Below are 24,441 nucleotides of genomic sequence, written 5' to 3' on the forward strand. Positions count from 1 at the left end.
TAGAGAACTAGAGAGGTCCCCTCAATTCAACCAAGAAGTAAACAAGAAACTAAGGAGGTAAACAGAATATTAGAAAAGTTAGATATTACAAATCTTTTGAGAAAACTAAATGGGAACAGAAAAGAATGTACTTTTTATTTCAGAAGTATATGGCGCCTACACAAAAACTGATCATATATTAAGGCATAAAATCTTCAAAATTAAATGCAGAAAGTTAAAGGTATTAAATGTATTCTTTTCAGATCATAATGCAAAAAAATTATATTCAACAAAGGAAATAGAAAAAGATTAAAAATTAATTGTAAACTAAATCTAATCTTAAAGAATAATGGGGTCAAAGAATAAATCATAAAAACAATCAATAATTTCATTAATGGGAATTAAAAAGACATTAAATTCATTCATAAAGTTCATTAGAGACAACAATGAGACAAGATATCAAAATTTATGAGAGGCACTCAAAGCAGTACTTAGGGAAATTTTCTCTAAATTCTTACATCAATAAAATGGAAAAAAAAAAAAACAAACAACAGATCAATGAATTGGACATATAACTGGGAAAAAACCTAGAAAAAGAACAAATTGAAAATTGCTAATTGACTACCAAATTGTAAATCCTGAAAATCAAAGGTGAAATTAATAAGACTAAAAAAAAAGTTTTTTAGAGAAGCTGTCAACTAGAAAAAATTGCATAAAATATCTTTAAATCTAAAGATCCAAGATGCATAGGAGCTTGACATAAATATATAGGGACAAGAGCCATTCTCTTATCTATAACTTCCTATAGTTGGTCATTCAAGTTTGGTTAGGACACCTTCAGTTTCAGGGAATACAAGATCTATTGAAGGAATTCATCCCGTTTTAAGACAGTCCTAATTATTCAGGCAATAATGTAATGAACAGTTAACACTTTAACAAAATTTTCAGTTTAGCAGATTAGCTGACAATTAACTGAGAAAATGAAGATGAGATAGGTGACCAAAATGGGAGAGAGAGTAGTATTATCAGAGAAAAATGAAGTGAACAAGGATAGAAGAGGCTGAAGTGTATTAAAAGCAAACTTCTCTTTACTTCACAATTTTCCTGAGAGCCAATCTTGGCATATAAATTACCATTTTAACAGACTGACACATCTGAAAAGTAAGGAAGATCTCTTAATCATGCTATTATTTAGACAAAATTTCACCCATAGAACCAATTTATCTGGATGGTAGTTTTTCTTCCTTGTGATTCTTAGTATGTTTTAAAACCTAATTCTCCATTATATATATGGACTATTTTTATCACTCAGTGATTTTAAAAGGGTACTATTACAAAAGAAACTCATTTAAAATCATCTCCATGTTCTACAAAAGTTCTATTTTCTTGATATCTGAATGAAGTTGTTCCTCAAGCTTATCTAAGATGCAAATAAATCAGGCTATGAAAGTTTCCAATACCCAAGCAGAGAGGCGATGCAGTGTTGGGCCTAGAGTCAGGAAGACTACCTCAGTCTCAGAACAACTGAGACCATAATTGTGAAGTGCCTGGCATAGGGCCTGGCACACAGTAGATACTGTATAAATGCTAGCTCTTTATAGTGGTGGTGGTAGGAGGAAGAAGAGAAGAAAGAGTAATAGTAGAATAGCAATATTAGTAATGTGACAGGGTTATAATGTTACAAAAGTAGGAGGACTGAAGTAATTTAAGAATACCCCTGTGATTTTCATCTATATTGTGACAAGTCTTTGTTAGTGCTTTATATACAAGTTAGTTAACTAGATAATTGCTTTTTTCCCCTCCAAACTGGACCTATGATTTCATTGGTATAGGGAACTCTCAGTAAGAAAACTTTCTTCTACCAGTGGAGATTACCATTTCTTTGCAACTTATTAGAAATGTCTAGATCACTAACAGGTTAAATGACTTGCCTAGGGTCACACAGGCCCTATGTTTCTGAGATAAAACTTGAATCCAAATCTTCCTGTATCTAAGATTATGTCTCTTCACTTCACCACACTACTTCTCAGAATGGAGGGGCCAGTCAGGGATACTAAAATAATGCTGCTCTTTCTTTAGAATTAATTGCTTAGGAAAATATTTAACACCAGTTTTCAAGGAGAAAGAAGGACCTAATAATACTCTCCCTCAATGGGCCAATTAAGAAGAGGTAGAATCTTTGCGTAACTGCCCCTCTTGAAGTTATGCCAATGTACTTTTGACCTTCCCCTGCATTAAGGAGATGCTGAAGAAACTACAAATTAAAAAGTATTCTATTCTCCTGTGAGTGAATGATATAGATATCTCTCAGAGCTGGTGCTAGGGATCAGCTCTTTTTTCCCTCCTGTTTTATTTTTAGATTGATGCATTTGTCTGCATTTCTTAGATACCAGGGAGATAATTTTAAGGCTCTAGGGAGTTGTAGGGTACAGGTGGGAATGGAGTAGGAAGAGCACTGTCAACATAGTTATTGCTTGAGAAATATATTTTGTCATACTCTAAGGAAAGCAAGGGCAGATAGGTAGCACAATAGATAGAATGCTGCCATGCCTGGAGTCAAGAAGTCATCTTCTTGAGATCATATCTGGCTTCAGAAACTAGCTGCATGACTAGTTGAATAAGTCACTTAATCTCATTTACCTCAGTTTATTCATCTGTAAAATGAGATGAAGAAGGAAAGGGTAAACTCCAGTATCTTCGCTAAGAAAACCCTAAATGGAGTAATGAAAAGCTGGACATGATTGAAATAGCTGAACAATAAAAGAAAAGCATCCCTTACAGCTCAACTGAGTTCACCTAATACTTGTATAGTGCTTTATGCTTTACAAAGGTAACCACAGAGAAGTTAGAGGTAAATTATAGAATTGTGCTAACTAGTTTCCTGCCTTAAAAAGTAAAAAAGGAAAGAGTAAAGCATATACTAAACTTAAAGCCCATAAGTGATTAACTTTTCAAAAAATTAATGTTAGATGAGAGTGTATAATCATTGGTCTTCAATGTTTAATGAATGTTAATAAACTAAGATTTTGTTCCTACTTTTATCCTGGGAACACCAAGTTCTTTGTGTTTTTTCAAATTCTACTATGCACCCTCCCTATACATCCATATATGGCACAAAAGTAGATTCCAGAATAGTTGTTTCCATAAATCAGTACTAACTACCCCAAGGACATTCAATCATTAACTAGTGATAGCGTCCAGATGAGTTTGCTCCAGCACCACTAGTATATTTGGAACTGGAAACCATTCATAAACCCTTACCTATACCATCTGCCCTGTGGTCATTAAATCATTGGCTAGTGATAGTAGGATGAATCGGCGCCAGCACTTTTAGACACAATTTCATTCAGGTTACTAAGTCATTGATTGTTCTTCACTTTTACTGAAGTTACAGTAATTAAACACCCAACAAATTATAATGAATTAGTATTCTCCTTTAAATAATTTTTGAATCATTTGCCAGATAACTCAGTTTTTTGTCTTTTTATTCTCAGCACCTATTATGGTACCTGACTCAAAGTAGGTGCTTAATAAATAAAAATCAAAGAATATAAGAGTTGGAAGAGATCTAAGAGGTCATTTTTTCAAACTTTCCATCAAATGCAAGAATCCTCTTCTACTTCAACCCTGATAGATGGTCATTTAGTCTCTGTTTGAACTCTTCCAGTGATTACTTTGTAAAGCAGATCATTCCATTGTTGGATAGCTCTAATCCTAATTGTGAAAAAGTTGTTTCTTTATATTAAACCCAATTTTGCTTGGCTGTGCCTTCCCCCATTGGCACTAATTCTATCTTCTAGAGCCACACAATATAAATTTACTCTTTTTTCCAAAAGCAGCCCTTCAAATATTTGAAGACATACGATCAGCATCCTCCTCCTCCAAGTCTTTTCTAATCTAGGCCAAACATCCCATTTCTCTCCATTGTTTCTTAAACTACCCTGCTTATTTTGACTGAATTCTCTCTAGTTTTGAAATGTTCCACTTACATTGTGACACCTAGGATTGTACTCAGTATTCCATAAGCATCTTTCCCCATTATCCTTCACTCTTTTCTTGAATGAAGATGTGGTCCTTCTCCTTCATACATACCTTTCCTCCTCATTTCTCCAACAGATTGCTCTATCCCCTGTCTACTCCTTAATCTTCTAATCTTAAACCTATCAACTGGCTCTTTCCTAGCTGCCTACAAATATTCTCATTGTTTACAAAAAAAACTAATTCAACTATCTCCATTTTGTTTTCATACTCTTTTGATGGCTAAACTTTTTAAAGAAAGCTCTTTTTAAAGAAAACTCTGTACCTCTGGCTTCTAATCTTATTGTTCAACTAAAACTGTTTTCTACAAAGTTACCAATTATTTATTGATTACCAAATCTTATAGCTTTATCTCAATCCTTATTCTTCTTACCCTCTTGGCAAGCTTTGACACTGTTGATTATCATTGCCCTCCTGAATACTCTTTGCTCTTTTCATCTTGGCACTGTTTTCTCCTTGTTCTCCCCTCATTTGTATGTCTGTTCCTCAGTCTCATCTATTATATCTTCAAAGTCATGCTCAGTAAATGTGGGTGTCTCCCAAAGGTCTACCTTGGTCCCTTTTTTCTTCTCTCTCTATACAAGGTTTCCTAAACCTGAGGTCAATAGTTTTGTTTATAATTTTAGGTATTTTATTTTATACATTTAAAAATATTTGATAAGAAGCCCATAGCTTTACTAGAGTCCCATGGGGACCTGTCTCTCTCTCTCTCACACACACACACACACACACACACACACACACACACACACACACACACACCCATTAAGAATCCTTGCTTTCAGGGGCAGCTAGGTGACATAGTAGATACAGCACCAGCCCTGAAATCAGGAGGACCTGAGTTCAAATCTGGTTTCAGACATTTAATACTTCCTAGCTATTTGACTCTGGGCAAGTCACTTAACCCATTTGCCTCAGGGTAAAAAAAAAAAAAAGAATCCTTGCTTTTTATACTCTCTCATTTAGTGGTTTCATTAGCTCCCATGGACTTATTATCATTCCTATGCAGTTTATTTCCAGAATTATATATCTAGCCATAATTTTTCTACTAAGTGCCAGTCTTGAATCATCAATTGCCTTTTGGATATCCCAAACTAGATGTCCCAGAGAATTTTCTACATTAAACTCAACTGATCCATTTCAACTTTCCCCCAAATCCTCCTCTTTACCCATCTTCACTATTACTATTGAAATTAGCACTATCCTCCCAATTACCTATCTTTGATTCCTTACTGGAATTCACCTCACATATCCAATTTGTTGTCAAATCTAGTAATTTCTACCTTTACAGTGTACTTGATATGTTTCTTTCTCTTCCTTTACACAACCATAAACCTAGTACAACCTTGATCACCTCTTGCCTGGACTATTGCAATAGCCTTCTAATTGGCTTTCCTTCCCTCTCTAATCCATTCTTTATTCAGCTGCTGGAATGATTTTTTCAAGTATAAATCTAACCATGTATCCCTCTACTCAACAAACCTGTGTTCTCAAGGTCAAATATAAAGTTCTGTTTGGCATTTAAAGCCCTTCACAATCTAGCATCTTATCTTTCTGACCTTTTTATACTTTATTCCATTTCTTCAATCTAATTATATGTCTATTTGCTTTTCCTCTCACGGGACAATCCATCTCTTAATTTTTGCCCCCCCTGGCCATTTTCTTTTCCTAGAAAAATCTACTCTCTACTCTCCACTTTTTAGCCTCCCAAACGAATAGACTCAAATCATATCCTACCTGCTGCAGGAAGTTTTACACCATTCATTTTAAGATTACCTTCCATCTATTCTGTACATATCTTGGATGTACATAATTATTCACATTGTCTCCTTCATCAGAATGAGAGATTTTTTAGTACAGGAATGTTTTTTTTGTTTTTGTTTTTGTTTTGGTAGAGGGGAGGGATTTGTTTTCTTCCCTGTCTTCTACACTTAACACAATTCCTGGCTCCATACTGAATGTATAACTGAAAACATATTTAAACATCCATGCCAGAAGTCCACATATTACATACTAAGTCAGTCAATCAATAATTATTTACTATGTGGCAAGAAGTGTGCTATTTAAAAAACAAAACAAAACAAAAAACAACCCCTACCTTTGATGAGCTCATATTCTAACATGAAAACAACATGCCAGTAACTATGTACATAAAGATACAGAGTACATGAAAGAAAATCTCAAGAGGGTTTGAAGTACTTCATTATTAATATTATTTCCATTATAAAGAATCTATGATTACTTTCTGAAGGCAAAGAACATAACAGAAAAACTTAGTGAAAGATGTAATTTTCTCTCAGTATTAATAAATTAGTACAGGATATATTTGCATTTTGAGCTCCTAACATCTCATCCTCGTTGTTATAATGACCTTTATCCTTATGTTTGCTATAAAATCTGTCTTATCTTAGGGGAACATTTATTTTTTAAATCAAATATTTGTAACTGTTCCCTTTGGCTGACCTGATCAGAATTCCATGGCTAATCACACAGGAGTGAAAGCAGAAGGATTTGGTTGTGCTCCTACTCATTTGCCAATTTGGTTCATGGACTTCCATTACCACAATTCAGATATCATCATGCCCCTCTATGGAACAGTGATTTGAAATGTGTTAAAAAAATTTCATCAGAACTTCTTTTATATCCCCATTTTTGGTTCCTACTGTCTACCTCCTCTTGGAACTTTTGATTCACTACAAAATATTCCAATCACAGTCCCAGGGAGCAGAAATTTTGAAGATTATTGTTGAATTTTTCAAAATGAAGTTGTTAATGGCCAAGGTCCTCACTAATAATGTCTTATTTACTTTGGGAAGCACAACAACTCTAAGTTACTGAACAAATACACTTAAAATTATGTTGGCAATTTGAAGAAATTAGAAGAAAGCATAGAATCTTAGAGTTGTAAGGGACCTCACAGATAATTTAGTCTAATCTAGGAATGAATAGTAATTCTTTTTTTTTAAAACACTTTTGACAATTAGCCTCCATTTCTGCTTAAAGATCCTTAGAGATATTCAAGGTAGTCCATTTATTTTTGGACAATTCTATTAGGAAAGAGCTAACTCAGATCTTTAGTCAAAGTGGCTGTATGTCAGATGAATTAGTGAGAAAAGAGGTTTGAAACAGGAATACCATTTGGAAGGTAGTACTGTAAAGACATAGGCAAAAGAAAGTAGCAAAAGACAAGAAAACAAATTATTCCTGCTTTGGGAAGAAGCCCAGTGAAAGAACAGACCTGAGATATAAGAACTAGGTTTGAAACCCAACTCTAATGCTAGGCATGAGTAATGTAATAGTAGACAAGTCACTGCCCTTCTCTGAACTTCAGTTTTGTCATCTGTAAAACAGGATTACATAATTCTTAGTTACCTTATAGCTTTAACATTCAATGAATTCTGTAAATTATTAAAACAAAACAAAAAAATACCCCCAGCAAACAACTTTCAGTCTGTATGATGGGAATAGTTTTTACAGGCAACCCAATTTCCTATACTTTATTCATATGCAATGAGATAGAATGTTCAGAATTTTGTACCTGGGGCACAAAAGCCCCAAATATGAAGATTTACTAATGGTCTAATAGACTGTGCAGATTAAGGTAAATTTAACTTTAAAAGATTTTCAACAAGGGTATTAATAAAAAAAAAAAAGGGTTGGGGATTAAATCTTAGTTAACAAAATCATTTGCTCAGAGCACTGATTTCCTTGAGTGTTCAAGTGATACTCTATGATGAATATTTCTGAAAGGCAGCAAGTTATTAGAAAAAAACATTGAACTTGGAGTCAGAAATACCAGGGTTTTAAGGTACAAACACCTTAGTACAAAAAGTACTGGATTTGGAATCAAAACACCCGAGTTTGAATCTTGGTGTCTGAGCATTGCAAAGTCACCTAACCTCTGTAAGTTTAAGTTTTTTCATAAGGAAACTGAGGATTTTGGATTAAAATCTTTCAAATCTTTTCTAGGTAAATGAGCAAGCAGTTATTAAGTAACTGTTATGCCTCAAACACTGTGCTAAGTACAAAGAATGTAAGTTTTAAAAATGATACATCTCAGAAGCTATATTTTTCAGTTCAATAAATATTGATTAAATATCTACTATGAGTCAGGTACTGGGAGAAAATACAATAGAGGGAGATGAGTTTATTTTGGAAAGTAATATGGTAGGTTGGCTTTACTTAAGCATAGAGGAATAAGCTGGCAAACTCTAGTTGTAATAATGGTTTTGACTTAATTGGGAAGAGAAAAGTGGAGAGAAATAGGAAAGCATGTTGGAATGTATATCTGAATTAGCAAAGTGGCAAAAGGATGGCTGGAACATCCAGTGAACCATAGTTGGAGCCCACCTATATAACACTCACTAATCAGGATTAACAGTTTTTGTGACTCTAAATCTTGACCGTGACACTTGCTAAGTGTGTAAACTTGGGCAAATGACCGAATCTATCATGGAATGATAAAGGACAAACAACAACAATTTCTGAGCCTTAATTTACTCTTCAGTAAAATAGGGATAATTATACATTCACTACTTTGTAGGGCTGTTGGAAAGAATATGCTCTTTAAATTGTATATTATACATTATATAAATGTACATTACACTCATAATATATATGGTTCTTCAGTCATTTTGCCTTCTATTCAATGGTACACAAAAGGCATGCAGAAAGATATATTCATTAAAGAACACTTGCTTGAATTAGAAAACTTGCTTGAATAAAGTGCCTTTTGTTTTATAAAGCAAATAAGATTTGATGTATAGGAAGGCAAATAATCTGTATCTCATACCAAATCATTCAATATTTATATATAACATAGTATGATGGGAAGAACATTGGATTTGCAGTCAATAGTTTTGAGTTCAAAGCCCAGCTTCACTGTTTACTACTTGTTTGATTTTGGACATGTCATTTAATGCTAAGGTCCCTTGCATCCCTGAATCTGTGATTCTGGATCCACCAAAGGAATGATAAAGCTAAAAATGATGTTAAAGTTGCCATTCAAAATGATTAAAGTTTTTATTAAGTAGGAAGTAGTGAATGAAGAAAGAATTCCCTGGAGAATTTAGCTAAGGTTAGTTTTCTGTTTTCTAGGAGATCTTGGAATTATCCCAGCTTCTGAATTATTTGGCAGGGAGGAAAATAAAATTCTTTCACAATTAGAAACAGAAATGAAAGGAGATTCTGTCTGTATGTGTTTTGGTTATCAAGTACCAACCAGAAGGGAAGCAGGTTGGCTAGTCTGTATCCAGAAGCAGTGCCCTTGTGAAGAGTGGAACAAAGAAAGGCTTTTAGTGAGTTTGAGGAAGAAAAAATGGGCCAGTTTTTCAATTCCAGTTTCCTAATTTAAATTTAACAACTGCATAATCATGCCCAAATATGTAATGGGACCTTTTTAGAGAATTCACTTAAGAGAAGAAAGTAGATTTATTAATAATGCCAATAATCTTATCATGTTAGCAAAATGCCAAATATAATAATTCAGCACTATCATATATGTTAACAAAAATTAATTTCAAAAGTCATGTGTGATTAGAAACTAGATCCATATGGACATTTTAATATGGATTTAAGGGTGGGGAATATCAACTGATCTACACTTTAGTATCATATTTAATCTCTCTGGGCCTCAATTTCTTCAGCTATTAAATGGATCTAATAATATTGATACCTACCTCATTGTGATGCCAGAAAGACTAAATGGAATAATGTGTGTTAAGACCCTTAGTAATAATAAATCACCACCAAATTGTGAATATTACTATGATCATTATTTTGGAATGGGAGGATAGATTATGCACCTTCTAAGGATTGTTCCTTCTATCTCCAAGATAGTATGATACTTATTTTTTTGGAATGGAGTGGGAAGAAGATATCTGTAAATCATCATGTACTGTTCCTCTGCATAATGTGAAAGAACATTTTCTGCTCAAAAAAACATTTGATAAGGATATATCCTCATCCTCATTTGCTACAATGTTTGTGTATGCTGTTATAAAAAGCCAGTAGTTTACAAATATATGTCTTCTAGGAGTACAGATAGCTCTGGAGCTTCAGATACTTTTATTCATGGAGGTGGTGATTTTAAGAGTTTACCAATCCATTATTTAGGCTATCTTACCAAACTCTAATCCTACTGACACCCCTGGTTATCTCTACCACTCAAAAGTACTTAGAGATAGCAATTTATAAGGATTTGGGGATCCTTCTATTTCCTAAAATACCTCAAAATCCAGAGAAAGATTTCTGCCAACAACTTTGAAAGCCATTTAATTAACTTTTTTACAAAATGAAGTTAACAGCTACAATTGGCCTGACTAATAATTTTACATTGTGATTTTCATTAGCTATAGAAGACAGAGAATCTCTAGTTTTTACATAATATATGACTGAGTGGAATAGATTAGGTTCAAAAGATACAGTAATCAATTATAATAGCAATCTAGGATTTCATAAACTCAAAGACTCAATTTTCTGGGATAATTACTCACTATCTGAAAAATTGCTGAGAAAACTGAAAAATTGTATGACAGAAACTAGGCATTGACCAACATCTAAAACCCTAACAACCCTTGACATGGGTTCATGATTTAAACATAAAAGGTTATACTATAACCAAATTAGGAGAACAAGAAATCGTCTACCTCTCAGATTTGTGGAGATGGAAGGAATTTATAGCCAAAGAAGAATGATTACATTAAATTAAAAAGTTTTTTACACAAACAAAACCAATGCAGCCAAGATTAAAAGGGAAGCAGAAAGCTGATGAAAAAAATTTTACAAGTAGTGTAACAGGATAAAGACCTCATTTCTAAAAATATAAAGAATTGACTTAAATTTATAAGATTAGAAGCCATTCTCCAATTGGTAAATGGTCAAAGGATATGAACAATTTTCAGAAAAAAGAAATTAAAGCCATTTCTAGTCATATGAAAAAAATGTTCTAAGTCATTATTATTGTTTAAAGAAATGCAAATTAAGACAACTCTGAGATACCATTTCATACAGCTTCTCAGATTGGTTAAGATGACAGGAAAAGATAATAATAAATGTTGGAGGGGATGTGGGAAAATTGGAACACTAAAGCATTATTGGTGGAGTTGTGAACTGATCCAGTCATTCTGGAGAATAGTTTAGAACCATATATGCCCAAAGGCCTATAAAACTGTGTATACTCTTTGATCATGCAATGTCTCTACTAGGAATGTATCCCAAATAGATCATAAAAGAGAAAAAAAGAACCCACATGTACAAAAATGTTTGTAACAGCCCTTTTTGTAATGGCAAGGAACTGGAAATTAAATGGATATTCATCAGTTGGGGAATGGTTAAGTAAGTTATAATACATGATTGTAATGGAATATTATTGTCTTATAAGAAATGATAAGTAAGCTGATTTCAGAAAAGCCTAGAAAGACTTATATGAAATGATGCTGAGTGAAGTGAGCAGAACCAAGAGAACATTATAAAAATTGTTATAAGAATATTATGTGATGATCAACTGTGATAGACTTGACTTTTCAACAATGAGATGATTCAAGGCATTTCCAATAGATTTGGGATGGAAAGTGACATCCAGATCCAGAGAGAGAACTATAAAGACTGAATGTGGACTAAAGCATAGTATTTTCACCTTTTTTGCTTTTGTTATTGCTGTTTGTTTTTCTTTTCTTTCTTTTTCATGTTTTTCCCCCTCATTTTCTTGCACAGCATGACAAATATGGAAATATGTTTAGAAGAACTGCACGTGTTTAACCTATATCAGATTGTTTGCTGTCTTGGGGAGGGGAAAAGAAGGGAGAAAATTTTGGAACACAAGCTTGTGCAAAGGTGAATGACGACAGGCAGCTAGATGGTACAATGGATATAGCGTGGCCTTGGAGTCAAGAGGGAACTGAGTTTAAATCTAGCATCAGATACTTATATGTGCTAGCTGTGTGACCCTGGACAAGTCACTTAATTCCAACTGCCTCACCAAAAAAAAAAAAAGTGAATGTTAAAAACTATCATATATGTATTTGGAAATACACTTAAAAAAAATCCCTCTCCTGTGCTTTGCTGTGTGACAGCACATAAAATCAGTTTTAAGTATCAAAACTTGGTGAGCAATGAATGTCTTTTTTTCTCTAGTATCAAATTCACAGCTTATTATTATGTATCCATGATTACCAGAAATGTGGAGGATCTTCAAGTTCTTTAGCACAGAGAGCTCATTAGTGTCTGCTACTCAAAGCCTTAAAAATATTCTCTAGCTCAACTAGCCTTTTTGATTTAATAGATAAGCATTAGGGAATTCTCTGAACCCAGAGACACCTTAATCATCACAACATAACTTTGATGGAAGTGAGCAGATTCCTCTTTAGGGCAATATGAGCAAATCATAACTGTAGTGACTTGTCTGGCCTCCTCAACCCTTTCTTTTTCCAATTTACCCCCCCCCAACATTTTTATAAAAATGAAATAATGAAATCAGGAACTGTCTTGAAAGAGAAAGAAAACTTCACAAGAACAACAAACAGTTTAAGTCCTGGGGGGAAAAGAGGAAAGTGATTCTAAATGTTTTATCTTAATGACAGTAGAGAATTTATAGTCTTATTGGAGATTGCTAGATGGTATACTGGTCCTAGAGTCAAGAATATCTGAATTCAAAGTTGACCCCAAACATTTTCTAGCTATAAATAAGTAAGTCAAAGCTCAATTTCTTCAGATGTAAAACAGGAATTGTAATAGCACTCACCTTACAGGATTGGTTTTTGTGATGATCAAATGAGATAATATTTATACAGCGCTTATCATACTGTCTCATAGTAGATGCTTAATAAAAGCTTGTTTTCTTTCTTTCTTATATATATGACCCTTGGATTTTTTCAGCACCAACAGAAAACTACCTTCTCCTTGAGCTAAGTCAGAGGAACTCAAACTACGGCCCTTGGGCCAGATGCAGCCTGCTAAGGACATTTATGTAGCCCGCCGGGTTATGGCAAAATTAGATCGGAAGTGATGTTCAACCTAAACTCACATTAGCAATGCACACTTCCAGTATTGGGCTGAGGCGGCGGAGATAGAGTGTGACGTGATACTGAAGTGAGGAGAGTTCCCAGGCTGGGGTGTATGATATGGGGAAGGGAGAGAGATGCAGAAGAGAGAGAACTGACGCCCGCGGCCTTGTAAAGTAACGGAAGCCACCACAACAGACAGGTGCAAGGCATGTACAGTGCATGCTGTGCATGTCACAGCCACTGTAGGGGGAATATATGGGCTATGTCTGGTGTGCGGGTATAGTAACAGCTAGTACTACAAGTCCCAGCTTGACTCTATCATTGTCATTATACTGCAATGACAATGTAACGGCTTCCTCTCTAGCGCATGTTGTAGTACTGACTGCTATTGTCACCCAGAGTGAGGTTGCTGGTACCAGGCCGTGGCCCTGTATCCATAGTGACCTCATGTCTGGCTGTTGTGGTCATCAGTTTTATCATTGTGTGTATGTTCTGTAGTTTCATAAAGAGATGGAATATTGCTAACATATGTCATCACCTTATAATCACTGGGGGCTTGATCTTAGTGCCCCCTACTTATCCTGAGTATGAGGGGGTGCAGAGATGGTGTATTGCTTCATCCCCCTCCAGATTCTTAAGGTCCCCATACACTTGTGCAGCTTCAAGTCACATGATGACCTCCCCCAGAAGCCCCAATGTACAATTTGTCACTGAAGCTCATTCTGCACATACAATATATCATGCAGTTTTATATATATATATATATATATATATATATATATATATATATATATATATATATATATATATACACACAGTCTTGCCTGCGATTATGATAAATTACAAGTGCAGCACGTACAATCATGCAGCGCTGGATCATGAGAATTGATCCCAGGATTCAGAGGAAGCCAGGGCATTTGGGAGGGCCGCCTGAACAGTGACTTGTGTGTAGTGAAGGTCTGAAGTGGGAGAGAGAGTGTGGGAAATGGAGGCATCACAGTGCAAAGGTAGCTTGGAGATAATTGGGCATTGAAGTCTGTATGTCTCTGTGTGGGCAAAGTTATTGCTGGTATATTGTTTTTGTAGCACTGTATATATATATAGTTGGTATTTTACTAATAGCAATTTGGAATCCCTTAGAAATAATGATGCCAAGAAAAAGAAAAAGTGACTTACAGTGTAGGATATTCAAAGAACGGTGGACTTATGATTACTTTTCAAGGAAAGAGCTGTATGTCTGATATAGAGTCTGTGTTCAAAGAATATAATTTGTGTCGACACTATGAAACTCAACATAAAGATAATTATGATTGGTTGGAGAAGTGAGAAAAGATAAAATATTAAAACTGAAAAATACATTGACAACTCAGCAAAATATTTTTATGAAGCAGCTAAATATTTCATCACTGCGAGCAAGTTTTCAAGTTGCCAAGCTAATAGCACGCACTGGCAGACCATTCATGGAGGGAGAATTTGTTTAAAAATGCCTTCTTTCTGTTGCCAAAGAGATGTGTTCAGAAAAGGCTGATTTATTTAATACAGTGAGTCTTTCGGGACCTACAATTACATGGAGGATTGAAGAAATGGGAGACAATCTGCATCAGCATTTGCAAAACTCCACAAAAAAAATTTCATATTTTTCCTTGGCACTCGATGAAAGCAATGATGTTCGTGATTCTGCACAATTTCTAATTTTTATTCATGGGACAAATGATTATTTTGAAGTCATAGAAGAACATGCTGCACTGCAAAGCATCAAAGGAACAACTACAGGAAAGGATATCTATGAAAAGGTTTGCCAAACTATGAATGGTTTGGAGCTGGACTGGGCTAAACTAGCCAGTGTGACAACTGATGGTGCCCTTAACGTGGTGTGGTCTAAGAAAAGAATAATTGCTCACATTAACTAAGAGATGGACAAATATAAACATTCTCATCCAATAGCCATACACTGCCTCATCCACCAACAAGTACTGTGTAGTAAATCATCTGTTATGAAAATTGTGGTATTTTGTTTTAACTTCATTAGAGCTAATGCAATAAATCAATTTCAGGAATTTCTGTCTGAGCTAAATGTTGAGTATGAAGATGTTCTATATCACACAGAAGTCCATTGGCTGAGTGGAGGGAGAGTTTTGAAATGTTTCTATAACTTACTTCCACAGATTACAACTTTTCTGCTTTCAAAAAACAAATTAGTAACAGAGCTCAATGATACAGAATGAAAATGGCACCTTGCCTTTCTGACAGATGTAACAGAGCTATTCAACAATTTCAATATACAACTTCAATGAAAGGAGAAGCTCATCTGTGATATGCAATCACATGTCAAAGCATTTGAAGTAAAATTAGGCCTCCTCATCAAACAAGTGAAGGAGGAAAACTTCTACCATCTCCCCACAACTCAAAATCTGTTAGCAGAAAAACCGCTGATTGCATTCCCAAACAAAAGATGTGTGGATTCATTGGAAAAATTGCAAAAGGAGTTCCATGAACAGGACATACTACTTTTCCGTAACCCATTTTCTATTGACATTGAAAATGTGGATACAATTTACCAAAATGGAACTGGCTGAACTGCGGAATTGTGACTCTCTGAAAGACGCATTCAAGTCAAGCAGCCTTTATAATTTCTATGCATCTCTCCTCTCTGAGACATATCCTCATCTCAGGAACCATGCACTCAAAATGGCAACCATCTTTGGCAGCACTTATATCTGTGAACAGACTTTTTCTAGAATGAACCATTTGAAATCTCCAACCAGATCAAGACTAACGGATGCACACTTGCATCACTTGTTACAACTAGCAGTGACAAATATGGAAACAGACATTGACCATCTCTTAGCCAAAAGCAGGCCCATAGTTGAAATACTGGTAAGTTTGTTGATTTAATTTTACTTCATTTTAGATATTATATTTGTTCCCATTTTGTTTCTTCTCTTCAAAATAAGATATATGCAGAGTGTATAGGAATTTGTTCATAGTTTTTGTTTTTACTATAGTCTGGCCCTCCAACAGTTTGAGGGACAGTGAACTGGCCCCCTATTTTAAAAAGTTTGAGGACCACTGAGCTAAGTTATAGCTCAACCACTTTCAAGAAAGTGATCCTCAGAATCAGACAAAAGACCTTTTAACTTATTTAAAACTTTCTAACCTCTCAACACCTCACATTATGGCCTACACATTTAAATTTTACAACTTCTAGGCTCTGGTGATATATTTCATTGACCCTGATCTGGTACTAGTTTCCAGTTTATCAGTATCTGCTAGAACTTGTATTCTACTTGAGAATTCAAGGGCACTTCCACCCCATGATAAGGCAATAAAGTAGACCTTGAACAATAACAATAATAATAGTAATATTAACTTACATTTATATGGTGCAAGTGAGGCTTAGCAAATACCTAACTAACTGTACCTTAAAGATGATTTTGTAGATGGGCTGCTGTTATAAGTGGCACTGAAACTAAATGACTTACTTAAAATATCTGTGTGTTATGTGGCTCAATCAAAATTGGTTCTCAAATATTTTCATTTCCCAATGATGCTGGGATGCATTGTCACAAAGCATTTTTCTGAAACCAAAGTATTCTTCCTTTTAGTTGACAATTTGCAATAAAGAGTAAAAGGTATTTTGCAATGCAAAAAAAAATCCTTGAACTCTCAGCATTATGATCATATTCTTATAATTTTTATCTAAACAACAACTAGTTGCTTTACATAATATACATGTGTATGTTTGTATATGCAATTTGTGGTTAAAATAGATCTCTAAGGTTCTCTTTCAGCTGTAAAGAATAAAGTGAAAATAATACTAACGATATCCCTTACATATAAACAAACAGAACTGTAAGATCTAGGTTTATGGTCAGAGATTCTGGGTGAATGTCATTTATGTGTCCTGATAAAGCTAATTCCTAAGCGTCAATTTCTGCATCTGTAAAATGAGAGAGTTGGATAAAATGGACTCTGAAGCCTTTCCAGCTTAAACTTTTATGATCTTATGACTCATACAACATTTTGATCAAGATTTTGGCCAAATTTAATTTTTTTGTCAAATTTAATGCTAACCCCAAAGAAAGGAAAAATTTTCCTAATGTACGTTTCACTATTTCTCATAATTTAATTAATAGGACATAATCACATGACCTGGAATTAAAGCATCTTCAGGAGAAAGCTCAGGCTGAAGTAGATTAGCTTAGTAACAGGAAGGCACATACTTTCTTCACATTCAATTTGCTTCTTTCACTACATTTTTTCCTCCATTTGGTCCAAGAGGCTAAAAAAGCTGAAACAAAAAAGCTGACCTTTAAGAGTCAGACAGAAATGGCAATGAGAGTTAGGAGAAAAATTAGATTTGATATTTCATTTCCAGGGTGGGGGAAAAAGAACTGAAGGACATTTGCAGTGAGAGATCACCAATGGGTAGCCTGCATGTTACATTGAAATCCTTAGAAAGTCACAAGGCCCCCACCACATTAGGTACCTTCTCTCTCCTGTAGCAAATTCAAAAGAGGATATATACAAGTATCACACTAGAATGTCACATACAGATAGGATGCAATCTGCACTATTGTGGGGGGGGGAAAGGGAAATGTTCACACTATTGATATTAGATATATTTGAATATTCTAGTAGAATTGTCAAATATCTCAAGTGTACTATCATTTAGATTCTTAAAAAGGTTAACTGTTGGTTATTTGAAGTTTTACTGTATTACCTATTGCATCTTTTGATTGTGACATCTATGTAGTATTGAGTTTAGCATAGTGCTTAACTAACTTCAATGATGGGAAGCTTATTGCCTAATGAAGTAAATAGTTTATTCCATTGTTGAACAGCAGTCAACAGCTTAAATAATGTAGTAAAAAAAAAAAGGTTATTTACTCTCCAATCCTAGAAACAACATAGGGTCTCCCCAACTTATGAATAGATGATATTATAAATGATCATTCATGTACAGTTTACTCATATTTCTCCATAAAAACACGGTTGCACTTGATAGGGTCTCAAGTTAATCCACATAGGCCTAATCAACCTATATAATCCGTCAATAGTACTACAGAAACTAAGCATCATGGCTAACAATAGTTCCATGGGAAAACTGATTACTATAATTCCCTTAGATAAAATCCTGGCAACAGAATCAGGAATTCCTCATTCTCGATTTCTCCCATATTCTACAGAGTGGGAACATTCTATGGCTTTAAAGTTCTTGGGGGGGGGGTAGAGAGGAGATTACTTCTTAGTCCAAATTAGCTTTCTGTCCTCATCATTCTTTTATTCTTAGAACTACGGGTGTTTATCCTGTTTCCTTTTCTTCTGCCATATTTTTCAATTTGATTCTCTTCTTCACCCTAAAACAAGTTTCCCTCTGCTGTCTTGTTCCTTAACCATGCATAATCTATTTTGAAGTTTTCTAAGGACTATTGCTATTGGAATTTGCATTGCTAAAGAATTTGCCACCTATTAGTGAATTAGCTGGTGATAAGAATCACAGTACTTAACTAGGCTGGTTCTTGGGCATCAGAGTCTGCCATCAGAAACAAAGTCTATTTCTGGGGACCATCCTTGAAATGTTTCCAGCTTGACAAACCTACTAGAGTTTGCGCTCACTACCATGCCATTATATAGCATAAAAACAGAATTCTGTGCTCCATAATGTAAAATAAGGTCTTTTAAAACACTAATATTCTTCTCATGGACAGCTAGATGGTACAATGAATAGAGCATGGGCCAAGAGTAAAAGATGTGAGTTAAAATCTGGCCGCAAATACTTGCTAGCTGGGTGACTCTGGGCAAATCATTTAATTCTTATTTGCCTCAATTCCTCCTTTGTGAAAAATATGGACATGCTATAAAAGAAAATAACCAATCACTTCAGTATCTTTGTCAAAGAACTCCATGGATAAGTTCATATGATCAAGAAGAATCAGACACAACTGAATGATTCAACATTTCTGGTTGTGGTACGTGGCTGAAAATCAAGAAATACTACAAACTCTGAAGGATCAAAATTTTGGTTGACTCAGAGGACAGTGGGGTGAGAAGAGATATTACTATCACTACTATCATCATCATCATCATCATCATCATCATCATCATCATCGTCACCATCTTTAAGCAAGAAGTGTTGTAAAGGATTTTGTCAAAGGCTGGGAAAAGATGTCCTGCATGAAGCCAGAACAAAAAATAGCTAATATGATTGCTGCACTTATAAAAATGGACTATTAAGAGATCTAGAGCCAGGATTTTTAACCTGGAATCTACAGAATTCTAAGAGATATGTGGACAGAGTTCAAGGGATCCATGGATGTAGGAATAAAAATTGAATATTAAAAAATATTATTCTGAGGTGTCCATAAGTTTTACTAGATTACCAAAGAGGTCCATGACATTAAGTCTAGATGGGAACTAAGAAGTTCCCATCTAGTGGAAGGCCCCAGCATGGTGGATATTTTTTTTCTATGGAATATATCGGAGGACATGGATAAGAAATGAACAAACTAAAAAGGCTTGTGATCTCTGCTGGATAGAGCTGTCCACATTGAATATTATGTATTATTGAGCTCATGGGGTTAAAATAGGAGGAATGGATATGTGAGAGATAGTTAACCTGACAAACATCAGTTGAGGGACTATTTGTATTTCCTCTGAAAGAACATTTTGAAGAATGTTTCATAGCATACTTTCAAGGAAAGCCAAGAGAAAAATCTCATTTCACCTTTCTTTTCTTAAAATATTTCTCTTTGTGGACTTCTCTGAAAGCACATTTCTGTGCAGTAACTGGATATAAGATAGGACAAAGAATGGTGTAGAGTTTCAATCTAAGGAAACAGCTGAAAGACAAATTTTAAGGTACTTCAGGAAAATACAGAATTAAGCTTTTAAGCCAGGTGAATATATCTCATTAATTCAACATTTTTCTGGTCTCAAACATCTGGTAACTCATTTCTTTGTTTATTAGTAATTTCCTGGTCTACCTCATTTGATTAGTAAGAAAAAGAATGAGTCTAGAAATGTACTTAACTGTAAAAATGATAACGCATGCAATAATTTTAGAGCTTAATTTTTCAGTGAATTTTTTAAACAACTCAATATTTTAATAGGAGGATTTTTAGCAGTTATTGTATAAATTAGGGGAGAAAGACATTTTTTTCTTTCAAAGATAGCTTTCTCTTCTTTTTCCCTATTTAATAAATGCAGTGAATAGTTTTGACCCCAAAGTTTCTAAATTCCCTTACTTGACACAATAGAAAAGATATGATTATTGATAGCATAAATACTTAATTTACATAGGTTTCAAAATTTGCTCAGTGGTCCTCTTGCTCATGGTTTTCCATAAATTTTTCATAAGTGATATATACTGTTTGCCAGATTTTCTACTACAGTAGATCTCTTAATATTCTGTGGATATCAATGGAATATATGGGCTATCAGTTTAGTTTAGTTTCTGCTCTTGTCTCATGGTTGACCTAACTTCATTTCTAATTATATAAACATCCATTGTACTGCTTCATTTGAACAATTCTTGGTTGATAATGGGTTGTACTGTACAATCTTCTAAAAGTTATCCACACTACTGTTTTCCTCCTATTAAATTCTGAGCCAAACTTATTGTCTATGTACATTGTCCATACAAGATGTATGTACTGAATGGCCAGTTAGATGAGTTGTTTATTTAATTGTATATTAATTACAAAGTGAAACTCTATAATCGGTAGTTTATGAAAACACATCTAAAAACCAAAACTAAAATAAAACAGAATATAAATGAGAGACTGAAATAAAATTTACCATGTATGAGATGAATCTTCCAAAGCAGGAATTATAACCATGATATCAGATAAAGCAAAAGCAAAAATTCATAATAAAAATAAATAAGTAAATTATTTTATGTTGAAAAGAACTATATATAGTAATAAATATAATAAATTTATATGCTTCAAGTGACATACACATCTAAATTCTTAAAGGAATAATAACTAAATTAACTGGTCTCAAACATCTGGTAACTCATTTCTGAGTTATTAGCAATAATAATACAAGAATAGTTTGGAGAACTTAAATAGGAGTAGTTCTCTCAAACAATAACATAAGCAAATATTTGAAATACAAACAAAAAGGAAAATGTAGAATTGAACAAGTTAGTAGAAAAATACAGCCAAAAGGCTTATGGTAATTTACAAATAAAACCATTAAAGAATATTCATATTCCTTAAAAACCTAGGGCAAAATTATAAAAATTAACTATGTATTAGAGCACAGAAAAATTTGAATTCATGTTAAGAGGAAGAAATAAAGTCAGGAAAAAAGGCCTTTCTTCATCAACTTAGTATTTCCTCTATGAATAGTTAGATTGACTTCTTTTAAATACTTAGGATGTCCTTTAGGAAGATATTCAATGTTCAGAACCTTGATGCACTCAATACAATGTTATATACAAATAAAAGCATCTGGAAGACCTCACCATCAATGAAAAATCTCTTTTCCATTTAGATTCTGACCAAAGAAAATCACTTAACTTCTCAGACAACTCTTTAAAATCTGTAAGTTGCAAAAAAGATAATGTTCTACATTAATCACGAAAGTTTCTCCCTGGAAGCTCCCTTCATCATTGAAATTATAAGTCTGATTAGGGGGAACAGAACAACAACAGTTACAAGTTATTCAATCTTTTAACTGAATATTCTCCATTCCATGATGATGGCAAATACCTTTGTGAGTATACTTCTTGCTAATTTAATTCTCAGTTGATACTAGTCAATTAATGAATATTTATTAGTCTTTACTATATTCCAGGCACTGTGCTAAATGATGGTGATACAAAAAGAGACAAAAGATAGTCCCTATCGTCAAGAAGCTCACAATTTATTTATAAGGCTGTTGAACAATGTTTTCTCTGTCTTTATATCTTTCAAAAAATCTGATAAAGTTTTTACAGTCATAGAAATCTCCTTGTTAGAAGAGAACCTTTTTGATATAGAAAAAAAAAATTTGCTGTAGAATTTTTTTTTTTTGCTGTAAAAAATTTTTAAGTAGAAATTAAATTCTTTAGAAAAAAAAGCAATACTATGGAGGATTCTGGGAAGATAGTGGAGTAGGTTGGTAAATTTAAAGATCTCCAGATTTCCCCTACAAATAAAACTAATATGCACCTCAGGGAGAACATGGTGAAAAATAAGAAGACATAGGGCAGAATAGGGATCCTCCTGCTATAGCCCAAGAAAATTTGAAGAAAGTCTCCAGGCTGGGAATTAACCCATGTGAAATGCAAATACCTCCAGGCTGGTTCCACAGAAACACTGAGAGCCCTGGGGTGAATTGGGTTTACCTGGAGCCTCAGCAGGAATCACAGAAATTTTCATCTCCCAGATTGCTCCAGGAGTTGGGATCTGATTCTGGAAGGACTGAGTAAATCTCAATTGCTTAGAATGCCAAGCCCAGATGTGTGGTAGAGATGCAACTCTGGGGAGAAGAAACCACCACATCCACTGAGTGCAGAGATGATACTGGCTATGCTAGTTGCTGGATGATACAGCTTTTGATTTGGGGTTCTTGGTCATAAGGGAGAGCTGAAGTGAAGTTAGAGGCACTATCTCCTGACCCCACTATTAGAGGTGCTTACTCTTATTTAAAAAAAATGAAGAAGAAAAGAAGAACTCAACCACAAAAACTTACTATGGGAACCAAGAATATTGGGGTTCACCTTCAAAAAAGTACCCTGAAGTAAAAAAAGCTTCTATCCCAAAGAGTAATGGGAAATGGCTTTCCATCTAGAGGGAATTTATAAAAGAACTAAAAAAGGAATTTAAAAATCAAATGAGAGACATTAAGAAAAAAACTAAAAAATAAAAAATAAAAACCATCCAAGAAAAACAAGATTGGGGGTGGGGGAGTTAACCAACTAGAAAAGGACATAGAGTCTCAAAGATGAAAATAATTCTTTGGAAATTAGAATTGGAAGAGGGGAAGCCAGAGAAGCTATGAGAAAACAAGAAATAACAAAACAGATTATAAAGAATGAAAAAATAGAACAGAATGTGAAATATAAGAAAAAATGACAGAAATGGAGAATAGATCAAGAAAACAAAATATAAGAATACTTGGACTGTCTGAAAGTTGTGACCACAAAAAAGGACCTTGACACAATAATGCAAGAAATAATCCAAGAAAATTGTCCTGATTTGATAGAATATGAAGGGAAAGTAGAAATAGAAAAAAATCCACTGTTCTCCACCTCAATGAAATCATTTGTGGAAAACAGATAGGAATATTATTGCCAAATTTCAAAACCCCCAGATCAAAGAGAAAATTTTGCAAGAAACAAGAAAAAAAACAATTCAAATATGCTGGAGCTACAATCAGAATTGTATAGGACTTATCCACAGTCACAGTAAAAGACTGCAGGTCCTGGAATCAGATCTACCAACAATCAAAAGAATTAGACCTGTGGCCAAAAATATCATATCCAGCAAAATTAACTGTAATATTGAATGAGAAAAAAAATGGACATTCAATGAACTTGCAGATTTTCAGGACTTTTTGTCAACCACACCCAAACTTTTTTTTTTTTTCATATGAATAAATCACTTTATTTACAAACCAATTTCTTTTTTTTTAATTATTTTTTTAATTCATTTTTCCAAATTATCCCCTCCCTCCCACCACTCCCTCCCCCCCCCCATGGCAGGCAATCCCATACATTTTACATAACCACACCCAAACTTAATAGAAAATTCAACATATTAGAGTCAACATCAAAGATCAAATTCAAGGTACTCAAGGTGGATAAATTGTTTATGGGGGTTTTTAATATTGGAAATGTATACCATATGCTTAAGATTGACATCAATAATAGAATAGCTCAAAAGAAAGACTCGCAGAATCAAGATTAAAATAGTAATTATGTTAAAACAGTAAATCTGTTATAGACACAGAGGCATTAGAGGGGAAGGAGGGCTTGTAATTCTGGAAATCTACTCACATTGGGGAATATGTTAAATAGGCAACACTTCATTTTTATCATGAAGGGTAAAGTACCCTCCAAAATCTATAAAGAAATAAGGGAGGAAGATAGGCAAATGAGAAAGGAAAGGGTAAGGGAAGAAGACCAGGAAGGGATCCATGGATAGGGGAAAGTTAAATAATAGCAGGGCAAATTAAGAGAGTTAAAGCAAAGAGTCAGCAGGAATAGGAAAGATATGCGTGTGTGTATGTGGGGGATGTGGATAGAGTGGTGTGTGGGGGTGTATGTGTATGTATGTATATATATGTGTGTGTGTGTGTGTGTGTGTGTGTGTTTATCTACAAAAGTGTCCATAAATATATCTTTTCTTAACTATAGTTCTGCTTAAGGCTTGTGTGTGTGTGTGTGGGGGGGGGAAATGAAAGGGGAAAAAAGAATAAAGAAAAAAGG

At 34.3% G+C, this 24,441-nt stretch overlaps 1 protein-coding gene across 7 annotated transcripts in view; it reads right to left on the reverse strand.

Annotated features, from left to right (window-relative positions):
- ELOVL2 (ELOVL fatty acid elongase 2) overlaps nucleotides 1-24,441 on the reverse strand; it is a 120,013-nt gene that overhangs the window by 41,978 nt on the left and 53,594 nt on the right. Inside the window, exon 1 of one of the 7 annotated variants that reach the window (XM_074271616.1) lies at nucleotides 3,801-3,917. The exons of 3 other annotated variants lie outside the window; for them this stretch is intronic. In XM_074271616.1, the coding sequence (XP_074127717.1) occupies nucleotides 3,801-3,851 (51 nt within the window). In that variant the 5' untranslated portion in view covers nucleotides 3,852-3,917. Of the gene's footprint in view, nucleotides 1-3,785; nucleotides 3,918-24,441 lie in introns of those variants that run through there. 3 more of the 7 variants (XM_074271600.1, XM_074271590.1, XM_074271625.1) reach the window with 3 other exon arrangements.

Source organism: Sminthopsis crassicaudata, chromosome 1 (genome assembly GCF_048593235.1).
Source record: "Sminthopsis crassicaudata isolate SCR6 chromosome 1, ASM4859323v1, whole genome shotgun sequence".
Lineage (NCBI taxonomy): Eukaryota > Metazoa > Chordata > Mammalia > Dasyuromorphia > Dasyuridae > Sminthopsis > Sminthopsis crassicaudata.